Source organism: Cervus canadensis, chromosome 2 (assembly GCF_019320065.1).
Source record: "Cervus canadensis isolate Bull #8, Minnesota chromosome 2, ASM1932006v1, whole genome shotgun sequence".
NCBI lineage: Eukaryota > Metazoa > Chordata > Mammalia > Artiodactyla > Cervidae > Cervus > Cervus canadensis.
This window is the reverse complement of record NC_057387.1, coordinates 112,060,763-112,079,903: the sequence shown is the minus strand read 5'-3', so window position 1 is coordinate 112,079,903 and position 19,141 is coordinate 112,060,763. Positions and strand designations below refer to the sequence as shown.

At 47.7% G+C, this 19,141-nt stretch overlaps 1 protein-coding gene across 6 annotated transcripts in view; it reads right to left on the bottom strand.

Annotated features, from left to right (window-relative positions):
• The window catches only part of TRAF3IP1 (TRAF3 interacting protein 1), a 61,724-nt gene that overhangs the window by 22,162 nt on the left and 20,421 nt on the right, over window positions 1-19,141 (bottom strand). For 4 of the 6 annotated variants that reach the window (XM_043462152.1, XM_043462156.1, XM_043462157.1 and 1 more), the window contains 5 exons: window positions 17,483-17,503; window positions 16,356-16,473; window positions 15,868-15,951; window positions 11,566-11,689; window positions 11,322-11,358 (listed from right to left, as the gene is read on the bottom strand). In XM_043462152.1, the coding sequence (XP_043318087.1) occupies window positions 11,322-11,358; window positions 11,566-11,689; window positions 15,868-15,951; window positions 16,356-16,473; window positions 17,483-17,503 (384 nt within the window). Of the gene's footprint in view, window positions 1-8,837; window positions 8,915-11,321; window positions 11,359-11,565; window positions 11,690-15,867; window positions 15,952-16,355; window positions 16,474-17,482; window positions 17,504-19,141 lie in introns of all 6 variants that reach the window. The other 2 variants (XM_043462155.1, XM_043462153.1) reach the window with 1 other exon arrangement.

Genomic DNA, 19,141 nt, shown 5'->3' with positions numbered 1-19,141 from the left:
ATGGAGAAGGGCCCTGTTCAGGAGCGTATCTGGGGTGATGCCTGCAATCTGTTCTCAGAGCACAGAATTTCTTTGTCCCTTACATGCAACTTTTCTAAGTGAAAGAGTCCTGTGACACTCACTGCGGCCCCATACAGGCACATGTTCGGGGCCTGGAGCACCAACAGAAGACCACCAGCTCTGGGACCTGGTGATCACCGCCACCACCTCCAGGACGGGTTTCGCAGAAGGCCTTCCTTCCCTGGAACCCGAGCTGGCTTCACTCTCCCGGGGGCTGGAGGTGAAGCCAAGACTCACCAGAGGAGCAGAGCGGGGTGGGGCAGGGGGGCCCGAGCGGGGGGACCACGACACACGCTCCTTTCTCACACGACACTCACACACGACACACGCTCCTTTCTCACACAACACACGCTCCTTTCTCACATGACACTCCTCTGTCGGTCATCTCTGAAGCATCTGAAAGTTCTCAAAAGCGCCCCTCACAACCTTAAACGGTTGACCTGCTTCTAAATCTGCTTTTCTTCACAAGTAGCTTTTAAAATTGTTTAAAAGCATTTGCTTTGCTTTGCTCGGCTGTACTATTACAATATAATCATCCATCATTTTTCACTGCCAATGACCCTACTTGTAGTACAATCAAGCTTTTTAAAGCTACTGAGAAACCCAACCAGTTCCCAAACTATTAATATGTGGAAATTACTCCTGAGTACCAAAACCTAACAAATAAACCTTTTATAACACGTATGGAGTATACCTGAAAGAGTATTAAGACACAGTGTATCTTATTTGTAAATAATTTATACATAGCAATGTCTAAAATAAACACATTGCTGCTTTAACATCTTTTCTCTCTTTAAGGGATTTAAGAGTACTCTCTAAAAATGTATAGCTTACACAGAGCAAAGCCCTGACACAACACAGGCCCTCCACTAAGTGGCCGTCGGTCCTGGCCTCTGTGCCAACAGCAATGCGGACAGGCTTTATCAGTCATCAGAGGGTTCCACCTGGTGGGGAGGGGTCTTCAGAAGCCAGAAGGAACGTTCTGGAGATTTGATCACAACACCTTGATAGTGCTGCAATATGAAAAACTGTCCATGCACTACTGCTATAAAGTAAGAAATCGAAGCATTTTAACGCCAAGCCTTTTTAGTTTTCCTCAACTCTGAAACATCCCTGTGACCTGGACCCCGGAGACAGAGACAGAGCCGCGCCCTTGGGCCATATTCTACTTCAGTCCCTCCAAGACAGCCGTTTTGCCTGGATTACATTAAAAACTCAAGAAAACCTAACTCGTGCATCCAGGCCTGGTTCCTCCAGCAACAGCGCTTCCCCGGGAGCTGCTTTGTTTTCAAGTCAGAAGGAATGATAAAGAGATGGGACCAGAAAAATAAAAGTGTTTCTCACCTAAAACAGTAAGCACAGATTGGGCATGTTTTAGGAAGGACAAAAATAACTAAGAATAAGAATAGCTGCCGGGAAATACACCTCTTTGTTTCAAGGAATGATGAGTAATTACAGGACCTCGGGATTCAAACGGCTCTAGAGGGAGCAGGCGGCTTTGCTTCATGCACACGGCACAGGCCCGGCCCCTGCAGGGCGGGCAGCTTCTGGTGAGCCCGGGACAGGTCCCCAGTCCACGCACAAGCTCTGCCGCCTCCGAACACTCCGCCCAAGGGGGCAGGGAGAGCTCGCACCCGGGCCTGGGGCGGGAGACCTCGGCCGAGGACGCAGTCACTCAGACCCCAAGTCCCTCAGCAGGGCGGACTCCCCGGGCATCTGGGGATGGGTTCAGGGCCCCCATACACACCTCAAAGTCTTCGGACGCTCAAGTATTTGCATAACCTAGCACATCCTCTCATATACTTTAAATCACCTCTAGATTATTCATAATACCTAATACAGTGTAAATGCTACATAAACAGTTGCCAGCACCGCAAATTTAAGTTTCGCCTTTTGGAACTTTCTGGAATCACTTTTCCCTCCAGATACCTTCTGTCTGAGGCTGGCTGGATCCCTGGGTTCGGAACCCACGGGCGCAGAGGGCCCAGTGTAAGCTGTCAGTGGTACTGGGCAGGGCTCCAAGGGCAGTGCTGAGACGACAGGACACGCAGGCGGGACCAGGGCTCGCGGCCTCTGTTACCCCGGGCCCGCAGAGACACGGAGACCTGCCCGTGAGGCTGCCCTGCGTGGGGCCACAGGGACCAGCGGGCCGCCCAAGGCAGGCGGAGAGAAACTCCAGGAGGTGGTGAAGGACAGGCAAGCCTGGCGTGCTGCAGGTCGTGAGGTTGTAAAGAGTTGGACATGACTTAGCGACTGAATAACAAATCATTTTTGTGGTCTATAATATAACCAAGGCACATATCTGTAAATATTCTGAAGCGATACTGTTGATAATTGTGGTGACAATTCAATTTTATACCCAAAACCCAAAATCTCCAGCCTGCGTATTAGAAAACATAAAACTATCAGCTTATTTGTAAATAAATAAATACAAAAACCCTGTAACCCTTCACGATTAAAATTAATTTCAGTAGTTTCCCAGTTCAGCTATTAAAAGTCTCATCAGTCTAGACATATCGCAGCACATGTCCCTTTTATTTCTACCACAGAAATTTAAATGGGAACAATATTCCTAGTACAAGAACATTCAATAAGACTAGGACCATAAACTTTCAAACAAAAAATACGTTTATCAGGTGCAGGACTTCAGTTAAGTGAGGTTGTAGAATAGCTTTTTTCTAACAGGGTTATGGAATTTGTAATGAAATTGCACCATCTAGCCACCAAAATAAGAAATAACTATTTCAGATCTATTCAGATCACCAAAGTAAAAGAGAATATGACCCAAACCCCTGACTTTTATATAAGAGTTTAGGTAATTACTGTTAGCTATATTCTCTTTATTACAGTTAAAATATAACATGTTTGTGACATGGTCATTTTATCCATCAACCCTGCACAAGGATGACACGCAAATTCATGAAGTGTTCCATATTTAAAAAAAAAAAAAACAGAAACATTTCATGATACAGAGGTTCTCAAATTCCCAGATAACAGCTTCTTCGAGACAGTCACCCACAGTCTCTACTGACGTGTGTGTGTTACATGGGCCCTTAAGACTGCTTTTCTTCAGAAGAGCAGCAAAACAACATGTGGAGGTCCAGTTCAGCACACACTCAGGTTCTTGTCTGTGGAGACATGTGACTTCTAGCAGCCCCAACAACACGTGGTTCATGTGACCAAGAAGATGAAGAGAACAAACCCACCAAAACTTTAAATACATGAAGAGAAGGAAATGTACAAAGAGAAGTAGACTCTCTGAGCCTACTTCAAAATAAAGAATTTAAATGAAAAGAAAAAGCAGCTGAAGTTTACAGTCACAGAACAGATATAAAATGAAGAAAAAAAAAAAATATCACCCGAGAGAAGATTGTATAAAAGGAGACTGAAAAACTAGGAGTGAGAAATCTTTAAACAGTGCTTTAAAGTGAGTGAACCGTCTTTGACACCACTGTTATTACTCCAAACCGTCTTCATTTATAAAGCTTGAAAAGCAAGCATTTTTAAAGAATAAGAAACACTGTAGTAAAACTGCTTTTCTGGTTGTTTTTTCAAAAACTTCATAAATCTGAAGGAAAAAAAATGCTTGGCATGAGCCAGTATCTTCCTATTAACAAAGTTTATATTTCCTCTTGAAAAGAGAGCAAGTAAGTCCGGATGAGGAGAAAAACGCTCAAAGCAATCCGACTCACATATTTATTCCATAATGTATTCCTCAAGTCCATTAGCACAATAAGAAAGGGCTTTTCTTCCAACACAACTTCAAAGACAGGCTGGAGGGATGCCCAGATTACAAATATGTATTTCCTTAGCATTGAAAAAAAACGCTCCCTCAAAAAAGTACAAAGTGCCGAAACTCAGGGCACACTACAAGCTATGTGAGAGCAGAGAAAACACTATTTGAATTTTTGAATGAGCTAGAGAAGATAAATAATTAATATTATGATTAATACATATAAATCAAGAGTGACCACAGGTAGATATGGCCTACAAACAGATAGTCTTTCAATCACCTCCCCGTGAAATCCACTGTGTACACTGAATCCACCAACCCCAAAAAGAGAAAGAAGACATACTCTGCAGGCATGAAAGCAACATTTATAATAACTGACCACAAACTAGGCCACAAACAAAGTCTCCATTCCAAATAATCAACATCACAGAGACCACATTCTTTGAACATACAATCATACTAGATATTGGGGAGAAAAAAAAAACTTAAAAAAAAAAAAAACCTCTATGTTTAAAAGCTAAAAACCAAACTCCCAAATAGTTCATGTGCTAAAGAAGAAATAACAACCAACTACTTCATACTAAAATTCAAGTAGTTTTCAGTATTCAAAAATTTTAAATTTAAGGATAAAACATGCTTAAAGGGAGATGTATAGTCTTAAATTTATTTGTTGAAAATGATGAAGACTAAAAACAAATGAGTTAAGTGTCTTTTACTCAAGAGGCTAGAAAAAGTAAACCCCCGAAGAAATTAAGAGGAAGAATAGAGTAGAAATCAATGAAAGGAAAACAGAAGTCAATGTCTACAGAACCAAAAGCTGATGCTTTGCTACACAGTGTCTCTTTGAAAAGTTTTTTCAAAGTCTTATCAAAGGAAAAAAAATACAAAATTTTCGGAAAGAAGAAGAAGAAGAACTACAGACCTATTTTTTAAATTACAAAAGTTATCTTGAGGCATCTTTTTGCCATGACTTTGCAAAATGGGCATGAAATAGCAATTTCCTAGAGGAACACTGTGGAAGGGACTGCTGGCTGGCCCCCGTGCCTGCCCGCCCTTCTTTCCTCTTTTTTTGGTGAGGTTTTTGGTTTATTTGCTGTTGACTGAGGCAGAGTTGTACTGATCTCCCTTCTCAACAGCAAAGCTTCCCGCCCTGTGAGCAGCCCACACGTGGTAGACATGCCGGTTCCGAACTCTCAGCCCTTAGCCAGGCAGGCGGCCTCCGCCATTTAACCCACATGCCTTGCAAAGCTGTCGTTTTCTGCCCAGGCCAAGCAGTGAGAAAATCTGGCAAGTTTTGGACTGTATAATGGAACCTCTCATTGCTAGCTAAGCACATGGATGCCTGGAATTAAGAAGTCATTTCACAGACCCCTTAAGCGACGAAGATCTGACCAATATAATGAAAGCTGAAGTGGGGTGCATTATTCCACTAAACAGTCTAAAGGATTAGTTTGGGAGAACAGAAAAGCTAGCAACTCAGAGGCTCCGATACTAAGAAAACAGCAAGAAGAGAAGGAACTAGCAACGGAGTGGCTGAACCAACATCAGAGGGTTGCTGTGAGGACCACAGCAATGAACACAAAGTCCCCCTAGCACAAAGGAAGCAGCCACGAATGTGAGTTTATATTAATACTAAAGAAACAAAAAGATACAATTGCACATCTCTCTGATCAGCCAAGAAAAATTGCAAAGTATGACAATTTAACAAATGATGCTGGAACATCTGGTTACCATATGCAAAAATAAATAAGCTTCAATCCATACCTTGCATTCTATACAAAAATCAACTCAAAATATAAAACCTAAACTATAAAATCTCCAGAAAATACAAGAAGAAACCTCTGTGACCAAGGGTTTGGCAAGACTTCTTGGATACAACACCAACATTTGACTGCTTTAAAACTTTAAATTTCTGTTTAAAGACACTTTTAAGGGAAAGAAAAGACAAGCCATGGACTAGAAGAAAACACTTACGCACTGTATCTGGTAAGAGTTTTATGTCCAGAATATATGAAGGATTCTCAGAACTCAACAGTAAGAATACAACCAGCCTAACTTTCAAAGGGGCAAAAAAAATGTGGACACTTTACCAAAGAAGATATAAAGAATGGAAAATAAGCAGGAAAAGATATTTAATATCGTTAAGTTCAGTTCAGTTCAGTTGCTCAGTCATGTCCGACTCTTTGCAACCCCATGAACTGCAGCATGCCAGGCCTCCCTATCCATCACCAACTCCCGGAGTCCATCCAAACCCATGTCCACTGAGTCGGTGATGCCATCCAACCATCTCATCCTCTGTCGTCCCCTTCTCCTGCCCTCAATCTTTCCCAGCATCCGGGTCTTTTCAAATGAGTCAGGTCTTCGCATGAGGTGGCCAAAGTATTGAAGAAAATGCAAATCAAAACCACAAGAAATTTTTTAAAACTGACCAAATCAAGTGTTGATGAGGACGTGGAGGAACTGGAACTCAACTGCTGGTTGGAAGTTAAGTGGTGCAACCACTCTGGAAAACACCCTGGCAGTTATTTTAAAAAGCTGAACATACATTTACCACAACCCAGCTGTCCCCTCCTAAGTGTTTACCCAGTTGGATGAAAGTACTTGTTCACACAGACTTGTTCACAGCAGCTTTATCTGGACTCACCCCAAACTAGAAGCAACCCAAATGCCCCTCAGCTGATAAAAGGGTAAACGCACCACGGTACATCCATACAGCGGTAAAAGAAGAAGTGAACTGCTGACACACGCTGCAACGTGGATACGCTGCAAAATAATTATGGCTGGTAAAAGGAACCAGACCCAACAGAGTATATGCCAGATGAGTCCATTCACATGCCATTCTAGGAACTCAAACTAAACTACAGCAACAGAAGGAAGGCGAGCGGTTGCTGCGGATGGCGGGGTGGAGGGAGGACATGGGCGGGTGGGAGGAGTGATGGAGGACACGGGCCACTTCTGAGGGCCGTGGGCATGTTCATTATCTCGGCTGTGGCTGCAGAGATGTGTGAAAACAGGGACTTTCATTCCATTGAGAGAACAAGTCAGCACAGCCTCAACGGAACCTGGTGAAACTGAAGCCCTGCCCGTGTTCTGGCAGAGAGATTCCAGTTCTGGCACCGCCTCGAGAGTTGGGGGGGCAGGGGTGCCACAAACCACAGGCCGAGGCCAGGTCCTGCTGCTGTGATAAAGCTTTATCGGGACGCAGACACGCCTTCGTGTACTAGTGTCCACGCAACAGCTGCTTACGGAGGCATCAGGAGAGCTGAGAGGCTGCGGCAGACACCATGTGGCTGTGAAGCCTCAAGTATTCACTGTCTGGCCTTCTACAGAAAACATCTGCTGATCACTGCTGGAGACCGACACTGGCTCTTGTGTGCCAGGACACACGCAAAGGAGCCCACGGAAGTGCTCTGCACAACAGCGAAAGGCTGGAGAACCCTAAGTGCCCATCAGAGAAGGGACTGATTACTAACAAACACTGGAATACCATTCACCAATTAAAATGAATAAACTAGACCTACAGGCATCAAAACGGGCAGGGTCTCAGAAACTCCATACTGTCTGAAGAAAGCTGCAAGCAGACCAACAACAAGATGAGGTTACACACCCCCAGGAGGAGGCATCAACCGAATCCCCGTCAGCGGCCGCCCTATGGTGAGACCAGGACTGCGGCTAGCCCAGAAAGGACTTCAATTTTTCCTTCACATTTTCATTTATTGTTTAAAAATCTAATTAAGATATTTTAGAAGACCCACAAGTTAAATTTAAATGTGACGTCTATAACACACCAAAGAAGAAAAAGCAGAGAAACTTCCTGGGTTTTCCCATCTGACTGTAATACACATCACCCCCAACTTTAAAAATGCTAACTATACTTTTCAAAGCAGCAAGTGTTCACCGAACAAGGGAATTTTTTTCCCTTTTATCTTCTGAAGGCAAGGGATCTACCCATCTCAAATTTACTTTCAGAGGAAACTGAAACACAGGCCTAGTGCGCTCTGCATAAAAACAAAGAGCTATAAAATTTAAACCAACTGACGTTTCAAAGGCCACCTACAGGACCAGCCTGAGGCGCACACACTGGAGGTTCCCGACAGGTCCGCACAGACCTGCCAGGACAGCGGAAAACTCTCCAGGCCCACGAGAGGGACGGTGACACAGTGAAACTCCACAGCGACAGACCACCAATGGCAGGAAGGGCCTGTCCCCTTTGAGCAGAGCACTCTCCTCCCGCTAGTGGTGTGAGGGGCTCCCTCTAACGGGGGCGGGTGTCAGCCCTACAGGTCTCCTCGAAGCTGCTTCGGGCCAGATCTTTGTGACAAACCAGGACACATTAAGCAGAATTATCTAAAACAAGTAACCGTTAATTCAACTAGAAGGAAAGAGAAACGGCTGCCTGAGTGTCTGCATGTAAACTTACTGGATTGTTGGCTCCTAACAAAGCTAAGAAACCCAGAAACTTAGGTTAAAAAACCAAAAAGTGAAGATTTATTCTTATACTTCTAAGGCGCTACGACGGAAAGCTCTTGGTGGCATCTGAGGCTCACTACCTGACCTGCAGATATTCGCCCCACGTCACGTGCCCCAGGGCAGGGGCTGGTGGGAGGCAGGCAGGGGTCCTAATAGAGCCAAGGCACACACCTGGACAGGAGACAGCAGGGAGACCAGACACAGATGGCACGCGCGTTTCAAAAGTCAGATCTGAAAACTTCCCAGATTTTCACTCTGTCACTAGCTGGGGTCACGTGGACGGACAGCCTGCCCGCCCCCACGGCGCAGAGAGAAGAGGTGGGCCGGGCAGGAAGGGGTTGGCACGGGGTCAGCGCAGGCCAAGGATGGGACTGGGTGCAGAGGAGCAACATCAGGCCCCCAGAGCCCCGCGTCGTCTATCCTGCCAACTTGGGGGTGGGGAGTGGGGGAGGCTTGTGAACACACCCACTGACGTCACTGACAATCACAGGATGTGAAGGGTGCGCCTAGTCCTTGAAAGCAAATGTGTGAGACAGAGGCTAAACACTAGTGTTTACAGAAGTCATTTCGTTACCTTCTCTCCAGGTCTGGATGACTGCTGCAACTTCTCATAATCTTTCTTAGTCTCCAGAATTTTTTTGACAAGTCCTCCTGTTGGAAATCAGTTGGTTTCATGTTAAAGCAGTTCTCTGCCCTAAGAAGCCAGCTTACTAAGTGCGGGTGGGGTGAGGAGGAATGCTAAGGTTCTTTCTCTTTCTATACTGAAACAGTTTCAAATACCGTTTATAAGAGAAAAGAGCAAAGCAACTCTTTCGGTCTGTTATAGACTAAGTACTAATATTTCTTTATATTGGGGAAAGAGCCATCAACTCATGAGATAAATACCATATGAAAAGTCATTTGAATATACCTTGTTTGGTACGTTTCACCTCAGAACCATGTGACTATTTTACATTAATAAAACAAAATTAAATCAAAAATTTTAAAGCCTAAAGAGCGAAAGCAAAAGAAAACTACAAACGTAGCAGTGTCATATCGGCATGCATAACCTAACAGAGCAGTTATTTGACCATTTAAAAACAGAGTCACTGGCTGTGCATCCCTAAGGGGGTGGCTACTAAGAACCAGAGGCAATCAGACCCAAGAACACCCTGGCGTGTTCGCAGTGGACACACATTTGTCAACCACTGGTTCCGTGCTGGGCTTCGTCGCTCAGCTGTGTCCAACTTTTAGCGACCCCATGGACTGTATGTAGCCCGCCAGACTCCTCTGTCCATGGGATTCTCCAAGCAAGAATACTGGAGTGGGGTGCCATTTCCTTCTCCAATTAACCACTAGTAATGCTGTTTTAAATTGCTGAGCGTGCAAAATGCAGGGTAAAGAAACATACGGCTGACGTTGTTGGGAACCATAATTGCTGGCACAAGCAGAGATGTCCACGGACAAATCAAAGAACTTGGGAAAAACCCTGCAATCATAAATCTAAAGTGAAAATACCAACATGAACTCAGGATTTAACTTTCTTAAAAAAAATTAGAAAATCCCTAGATACAATGACCAACCCAGAAGTGACATGCAACCAGGCTCCTTGGAGATACGGGGAGGGAAGGAAGTACACAAAGGAGTCTAAAACCTTTGTCCCACCAGAAACCAGGGAGCCAGAGTCTACTGGGCAAACATGGGCAGAAGGATATGGAGAAAATGCACATGGACCGAGACAAAACCACCAAGCATGTTAAAGCTGTGACTTCAGACAGACATCAAAACCATCACCAGCACCGGCACAGCCCTCATCAGTCACCCCTCAAGGTGCCAGGAGACAAGTGCCCTGTAAGGAAAACCCATCAGTAAAGGGGGAGCGTGGAGCAGCAAATGCCTGGGGAGGGAAAGCCTGCCGACGTGGAGGCACCAACCAAAATGTGCTGGGGGGGCGGGGACGAGAGGCCACTCCCCACAACCCCTGCAGAGCAACAGAGACCCACGTCCCAGCACAGAGGCAGCAGGCGTGATGAAGAGCCAACACCGCCGCCACCGCCTCATCCAAACAATCGGAACCTGACCAAGTCTCCAGAACCAATTCACAGGAACAGAAGAAAAAGGAAAAAAAAAAAGAAAAACCCACAACCCCAGGGGGAACAAGCCACAGCCAGCTGTGAGGACCCTGAAGGACAAGCAGCCAGCCTCTTCAACAATAAATCACAGGGGCATGAGCCGGGGGAGGGGGGGATTCTACAGAGAGAATTCAGAGCTAGACCAGTCAGCTGCACACACAGGGCCCTCACCTGGATTCTGACTCAAAGGAACCAGGAAAAAACACAGAACAACTGGGGGAAAAAACAAGCACTAGATGATACAAGAAGCAGGAATGACTGCTTTTTATAGGCAATAATGGAAATATGGATATTGTTCTTTTTTTAAAAAAAAAGAACATGTTTACAACAGAAATGATGCTCTCCAAGACGTGAAAAGTGTGGGGAGTGGGGGGTCACCTCAGGTGGAGACCGAGGTAAGACAAGATGACCACTGACTGCAAAAGCTGCATGACAGCCCAGGGCTCGCCAGACAACTCTCTCAGCCTTTATGAACGTTTGAACTAAAAGAAGACACTGTGGGGACCTCCTTCGTGGTGCAGGGGTGAAGACTCTGCATTCCCAACGCAAAGAGCAGGGGCTCAATCCCCGATCGGGGGCACTAAGATCCCATATGCCTCGTGGCACAGCTAGAAAAAAAAAAAAGACACCGTGCTTGGGAAGAAAGCAGCAATAGAGAACTGTCGACCTGGAGCAGGCCTCAGGAGCCGTCCCATCCCACAGTCTAACCGTGCGGGTAAGAAGGGACAACATCTCCACAGCTGCCCACCGCTGACCTCCAGGTCCTGCCCGCACCCCCCAGCAGCTTGCATCATCTCCAGGATGAACCACACGCCGAGGATGCGTCGGTGCCCACGGCGTCCTCTTTACTGCTACTCAGACCCCCGAGTGCAGACCAAGCTCACTTCACCAGGTCCTTCCAGAGCAGAGAGCACCCCCCGGGGCACGCACACCGGCCCACAACTCACCGTGCTTCTCGTCTTCCTCCAGTTCCACTGCCTGGGCCTGAGCGGGAGAGGAAGCAGAGAAAACGGAGGCTCAGGCTTGCTGAGATCTCAAGACCACGCCCGCGTGGGTCTCATCATGGGGACTGGGTGAAAGAGGGCGGAAAACTAACTCAAACTTCAGAGGAGAACTCCGCGCACACAGTTCTCAGAATGGGAGGTCTCGACCCAGCGTGTGATGCCCCAGTGCGCACCGCGCCTCACCCACCATTTCGAGCTCCGACATCTCAGGGAGCTGCGGGGCGGCCTCCACCACAAACTGATCGTCGTCCTCATTGTCAGAGTTCTGCGACTCGGTGATCACGTTGGACACAGTTTTACCACTCCCCGTCCTAAACGAAGAGATACTGGGTTCCGTTAGAAACCTTCTCCCAGTCACATGCCCCCATCAACCCCAGGCACCTGGAACTGTATTCCAGTCCTCCCCAAGTCTTCCCCCCGTCTTCACCCACATGCACTGGGAGGCCTCCCAGAGCCCTCAGGCAGCAGCTGACCTCCCCCTCAGGCCTCTACTCTCCAGGTGCAGGGGAGGGTCGTGGTCTTCCTTATGTTACAGTGGCTTCTAGACTACGCTCCCTAAAATCTGCCAACTATGAATTTCGTGTTGTCTGAGCTTCTCTGACAACAGATTAATGTCATCTGTCATTTGACACAGGATGAGATGGTTGGATGGTATCACCGACGTGATGGACATGAGTTTGAGTAAGCTCCGGGAGTTGGTGACGGACAGGGAAGCCTGGCGTGCTGCAATCCATGGGGTTGCAAAGAGTCGGACACGACTGAGTGACTGAACTGAACTGACTGAGCTTCTCTGAAAACCAGCACTCTCGCCCTCACCCACCAGCCCCGGGGCTCACGCTGCGCTCTGGGCTGCTGCCCTAACTCCAGGGGGTTCCCAGAGTTGGAAAGGCCCCACCCAGTCCCTGGGTTCTGGGGCCCCCAAATGCTCTGGCATCCCTCTCTCAGCCACAGGCCTACGGCGGGGCCTGGTCACCGCTGTGGACAGCAGACGCTCAGCCCCGAATCCAAGCCCCTGCTCCGTGACCACCCCACCCCACCCCAGAGTCTTCCCATCTCTGGCTGGAGAATAGTCCACGCGAAGCTGACTGGATCCTTCACCTCATGTCCTGGGGGCGCCCGTGAGTACACCCTGCCTCTCCACGCTCTGCGGACCTCTGGGGTGGGCGGCCTGTTCTCGGCAGGAGGCTCAGCAGCACCCCTAGCCCCGAGCCCAGCTGGATGCCGGGAGCCTCATCTCCACGTCCTCCTCAGTCCCGATGCCACAAGACATCCCCGGGGCAGCCCTGAACAAGGACCTCGGCACCGGTCCAGTCCAGCCCCTCCTCTCTTTCCTCTGAGCCCCACACCTCCATCCCCAGACTTACCGTCAGCTCAGGAGAAAGACAAAGAGCCAGGAGCTCACCGCCCAGGATCTCACCAGCCCACCAGCCTCCTCTCCATGAGGCCAGTCCGTCCACCCACTCTCTGTTCCCACAACACCCCGCCCCCAACCCACACCACCTGTGTCTCCAGTCTCCCCTCCCGACTGGGCCATTCCCACCACCAGAGAAACGTGCTGCTGGTCCCACCTTAAAAACAGGAACTCTTAGGGATTGCATTGAATCTATAGATTGCTTTGGGTAGTATAGTCTTTTTGACAATATTGATTCTTCCAATCCATGAACACAGTATGTTTCTCCATCTGTGTCCTCTTTGATTTCTTTCATCAGTGTTTTATAGTTTTCTATGTATAGGTCTTATGTTTCTTTAGGTAGATATACTCCTAAGTATTTTATTCTTTTTGTTGCAATGGTGAATGGTATTGTTTCCTTAATTTCTCTTTCTGTTTTCTCATTATTTGTGTATAGGAATGCAAGGGATTTCTGTGTGTTAATTTTATACCCTGCAACTTTACTATATTCATTGATTAGCTCTAGTAATTTTCTGGTAGAGTCTTTAGGGTTTCTATGTAGAGGATCATGTCATCTGCAAACAGTGAGAGTTTCACTTCTTTTCCTATCTGGATTCCTTTTCTTTCTTTTTCTGCTCTGATTGCTGTGGCCAAAACTTCCAAAACTATATTGAATAGTAGTGGTGAGAGTGGGCACCCTTGTCTTGTTCCTGATTTCAGGGGAAATGCTTTCAATCTTTCACCATTGAGGATAATGTTTGCTGTGGGTTTGTCATATATAGCTTTTATTATGTAGATTCAATGCAATCCCTATCAAGCTACCAACACTATTCTTCACAGAACTAGAACAAATAATTTCACAATTTGTATGGAAATACAAAAAAAACCTCAAACAGCCAAAGCAATCTTGAGAAAGAAGAATGGAACTGGAGGAATCAACCTGCCTGACTTCAGACTCTACTACAAAGCCACAGTCATCAAGACAGTATGGTACTGGCACAAAGACAGAAATATAGATCAATGGAACAGAAGAGAAAGCCCAGAGATAAATCCACGAACCTATGGACATCTTATCTTCGACAAAGGGGGCAAGAATATACAATGGAAAAAAGACAACCTCTTTAACAAGTGGTGTTGGGAAAACTGGTCAACCACTTGTAAAAGAATGAAACTAGAACACTTTCTAACACCATACACAAAAATAAACTCAAAATGGATTAAAGATCTAAATGTAAGACCAGAAACCATAACACTCCTAGAGGAGAACATAGGCAAAACACTCTCTGACATAAATCACAGCAGGATCCTCTATGACCCACCTCCCAGAATATTGGAAATAAAAGCAAAAATAAACAAATGGGACCTAATGAAACTTAAAAGCTTTTGCACAACAAAGGAAACTATAAGCAAGGTGAAAAGACAGCCCTCAGATTGGGAGAAAATAATAGCAAATGAAGAAACAGACAAAGGATTAATCTCAAAAATATACAAGCAACTCCTGCAGCTCAATTCCAGAAAAATAAATGACCCAAACAAAAAATGGGCCAAAGAACTAAACAGACATTTCTCCAAAGAAGACATACAGATGGCTAACAAACACATGAAAAGATGCTCAACATCACTCATTTTCAGAGAAATGCAAATCAAAACCACAATGAGGTACCATTACACGCCAGTCAGGATGGCTGCTATCCAAAAGTCTACAAGCAGTAAATGCTGGAGAGGGTGTGGAGAAAAGGGAGCCCTCTTACACTGCTGGTGGGAATGCAAACTAGTACAGCCGCTATGGAGAACAGTGTGGAGATTCCTTAAAAAACTGGAAATAGAACTGCCATATGACCCAGCAATCCCAATCTGGGCATACACACTGAGGAAACCAGATCTGAAAGAGACACATGCACCCCAATGTTCATTGCAGCACTGTTTAATAGCCAGGACATGGAAGCAACCTAGATGCCCATCAGCAGATGAATGGATAAGGAAGCTATGGTACATATACACTATAGAATATTACTCAGTCATTAAAAAGAATTCATTTGAATCAGTTCTAATGAGATGGATGAAACTGGAGCCCATCATACAGAGTGAAGTAAGCCAGAAAGATAAAGACCAATACAGTATACTAACGCATATATATGGAATTTAAAAAGATGGTAACGATAACCCTATATGCAAAACAGAAAAAGAGACACAGATGTACAGAACAGACTTTTAGACTCTGTGGGAGAAGGCGAGAGTGGAATGTTCTGAGAGAATAGCACTGAAACAAGTATACTATCAAGGGTGAAACAGATCTCCAGCCCAGGTTGGATGCATGAAACAAGTGCTCGGGGCTGGTGCACTGGGAAGACCCAGAGGGATGGGATGGAGACGGAGGTGGGAGGGGGGATCGGGATGGGGAACACATGTAAATCCATGGCTGATTCATGTCAGTGTATGGCAAAAACCACTACAATACTGTAAAGTAATTAGCCTCCAACTAATAAAAATAAATGGGGGAAAAAAAAACAGGAACTCTTTAACTTCTCTGGGGCCTTCCCGCCACCACCTGCTGCCTCATTCCTTCCCTTCCCTGGGCAACAAGGCTTAAAAGACACACCCACGCTGCCTCCAGGCCCCGCCTCCCAACCCAGCTGAAGCCCACTCCGACAGGCCCGTTCTCCTTTTCCTATTCCTTCGTTTTGATGTTTTGTACTGTGTCCACACTGGATCCACAGGGAGATTCATAAAATTTATAAAAGCCCTGCGTGTGGCTTGTCTTTATACTGCTCGTGACTTTCTATCTTTTGTTTCTAATTTTTGTGCAGTTAAGCCTTTAAATTCTTTTATCCCATTTCCCCCCTGATTGTCTTCATGCTCAGAAAATCCTCTTATCTAGAGATGGAAGGCACACACCTTCCGCATCATGGCAAAGATGTGACTGCAGAGCACGAACCCCTGTGTGGAGGTGGTCTGGCCCGTGCTTAGAGGTCAGGGCCCCCACAGGTGCTGTGCTCCCCGCCTCAGCATGTGCTCCACCCTCGCCAGCCCCACCCGCGCTAGGGAAGCCCCTCCCCGACTCCAGGTGCCGAGACACCGACGTGGCTGCCCGGGCCCCACCTGTCCGTGGTCAGCGCCTCCACACTCTCCTGCCGTCGGACCCGGGGAGGCGCGGGCCGTGCGCTCCCAGGCCGAGGTATCCGCCTAAAAAGAGACACAGAACACTTGCACGTTTCCGAGTGGACAGAAGAACAGCCACGCTAATGCCAATTTCCAGGCCACCTTCAACCTGCCAGTTAAGACATGATCTGCAGAATATTAAGAATATCCCACTAACCTGACAAGTCTAAAAGCACCCACCTGTTAATCTCATGAAGGTAAAAAGAATGGTAAACATAAGTATCAGGAATCAAACCTGTGACAAAATTTAGCCGTGAGTGCGAATCTCCCTTAGTCTCTGAAACGCTCTACAGGAGTCAGGTGCATCTCAGGTACAAGATTAAGTGGGCTTTGCTGTCTCTGAACAAACACTTGCTCACGATTGAGCTCAAGCAGCACACGAGCTGGGGCGGCAAGGAGAGGCGGGGGCGGAACCGGGGTGCACAGACCTGACCGCTGCAGGGAGCTCGCCGGGCGGGGGCTCGGGGTTCTCCGGCGCCTCGCTCTTCTCCTGGCCGGGAGCTCCAACGTCTCTTTCTGGACAGGCAGCGGGCCCACCAGCAAATTCTCGAAAGAAAAAAAAACAACAAGTAAACGTGTGAAGAGACAGCCATCAAAACAGTAACAAATATGAATGAAATTTTCCTCATCATTTTGATGAAATTAAAACAGACGCTTAGTATCTAAATTTGGGGTAGGTGTGTGGGGACAGGGGCAAACTCGAAATACAAACTGGGTCAGCTTCTCAAGAAAACAGAACTCAACAGGTAGGTCTGTCAAGTAGCTGAAAGGAAAATACAGCCTAACGGCAGACGTGGACACAAATGTGCACACACGCACGTGTCAGGATGCTCAGCCGCCATCATCACCACAGGGACAGACACGAGGAAACTCAGGAAACTGCGGTCTGGTCCCGGGTCACACCCTCGGGTAAAGCAGTCATCACGTAATACACGCGTAATCAATAGCGTGCGGCGCCCAGTCGCTCAGTCGTGTCCGCTCTCTGTGACCCCGCGGACTGTAGCCCGCCAGGCTCCTCTGTCCATGGGATGCTCCAGGCAAGAATACTGGAGTGGGTAATGTATGTTACATAGCATAGATGGGGGTCTAAAAGGACTTTCATTCAAGTTATGAGCACTGGGATTACCAATGCTTTTCATTTTCTTCATGTTTTTCTGCATTTTTAAACTTTTTTTTATTTTGGCTCTGTACCATATTATTTTTATAATCTGAATAAAGTTTTGTCCATTTTGATAAAGATTTCATCAGTAAACAATAAACCCAAACTATTAAGACAATTAAATTTACTCTACTATTTAAAGTAAAAGTGCTTTATACATTAGAAAATAGTAACACCAGAATTTGATTATTGGAAATATAATTTATACTCAAGAAAAAAATTCCTGAAATACATTCTTTTAAAACATAAAAAGTTAAATCTTAAATTGGTGGTTACGTTTCCTTAAGCTACTTTCACTAATACAATGTATAAAACATAAATCTGAGAGTACATGTTAGAATCTGTACAGATGGACACAATTTATACCAAACAGATCTATTTAAGGCCATTACTTACCTGCATCACTAGGACAGTCACCTAAAAAAAAAGTACATCAGAGAATCAATTTCTGTCAGAAAACTTCAGTATATTAAATGATCATAAAAGGATTTGAGAAAAATATATTAGTAATAACTTTGGATGTCCATTGGGGAAAAATGGTCATTTCCTCCTAGTCTTTTTTCCAGCTTCCTACTGCCACTGTTTTATTTTTAGAGAGAGACAGACAAACAAAACCACAAATCATAATATATCATTCCTTGAAAACAGGAGATAGGAATGAGGAGAAAGTGTATCAGTCACGGAGATGAGTGACAGACACAGAGGCGGGAGGTGACAGAGCCAGCCACAGGCAAACGGGGCCCGTCTCACGTCAGTCAGTCACGAATGTCTTTCCATTGGCTCCCAGATGGGAGGGCGTCTGCCCTCAGCAGTCGTCACCCCAGACTCTTCCTTCAAGTGCCACGTTACGGGGACAAACGTGACAGCCGAGGCCACGACCAAGGAGGGAAGCGCCATGGGGTGGGTGGACCCAGGACGGTCTCTGTGCTACACTCTTAAAATGCACAAACACGTGCGTGGAAGAGCCAAAGCTCCCTGGACACAGGACAAGAACAGACTCCGCCAGGACGGCCCAGGTGACCCGGAGGACACACGCGTCAACGTGGGGAGGGCCAGACCGCAAGGGTGGCCTGCGGACACCGAGGTCAGAGCCACAGACACGCTGCCCCAAAGGGGCCAGCTCTGGGGGCGGAGGGCCCGGCCTTGGGCCTCGGACAACCTGCCTCCCAGAGATCCGGCCCCACAGAGGGCAGTCTGGAAGACGGGGCCGCCTGGGAGGACACGCAGGGTGTTGGGGGAGGGACCGGCGCGAGAGCTGCCTTGCCCCCGAGGCCCAGACACCGCGGCCCTGGGCCCTCTTCAGAGCCGGGAGGGGCTGTGGGCCACCGGGGGCTCCGAGGGCGGCGGAGGCCCGAGCTGACCCCGGGTGCTGCACACACAGGCGGCCTGCCCCCAGCACAGTGCGGTGCCCCGCCTCGTGGACGCCCCCGGCCCTGGGCCCCGCCTGCACCACCCGGCCTCCACCCGGACACCCCTCTCCCTTCCTCCCTCGTCCCTGGCCAGCGCACCACCGCCCTGGTCAAGGCTGCCAGTCCCTCCTCTGCACTCGGGCATATCCGCCCTCGGGCATCCACACGCCTCCAGGCGACCCCGCTGCTCTGTCCCACCCCATCGCCCCAGAGCCCAGGCCGGTCTGGCCTCTGGACCACGCGCTACGCTTCCCACATGAGCTGAGCATCATGAAGCCACTCACCCCTAAAAACGGCATCAGCGTCCTGTCTCTAAGCTCCCAATTCGGCCACTGGCCCCAACTACCACCCATGCTCTGCCCTGAGGCCCCGAGGCCCTCCCTGACCCTGGTGTGACGTCTCCCCGCAGACCACCCTCAGCAACTGCTGCTGAGCCTACCCCTCAGCTCACTCAGGCGCTCTCTGCCCAAGGGCCAAGCGCACCGCAGGCCTACGACAGACACTTTCTGCCGAACAGGCTGGCAAACACTGGCCCTCACCTGCCCACACCCCTGCGGCCCCGGCGCCAGGGCACGGCCTGGGGGCTGCAGGCAGGGCGCCCCTCCGCACCCGGCAGGAGCTCCAGGGCTGAAGAAGGACATGCTGG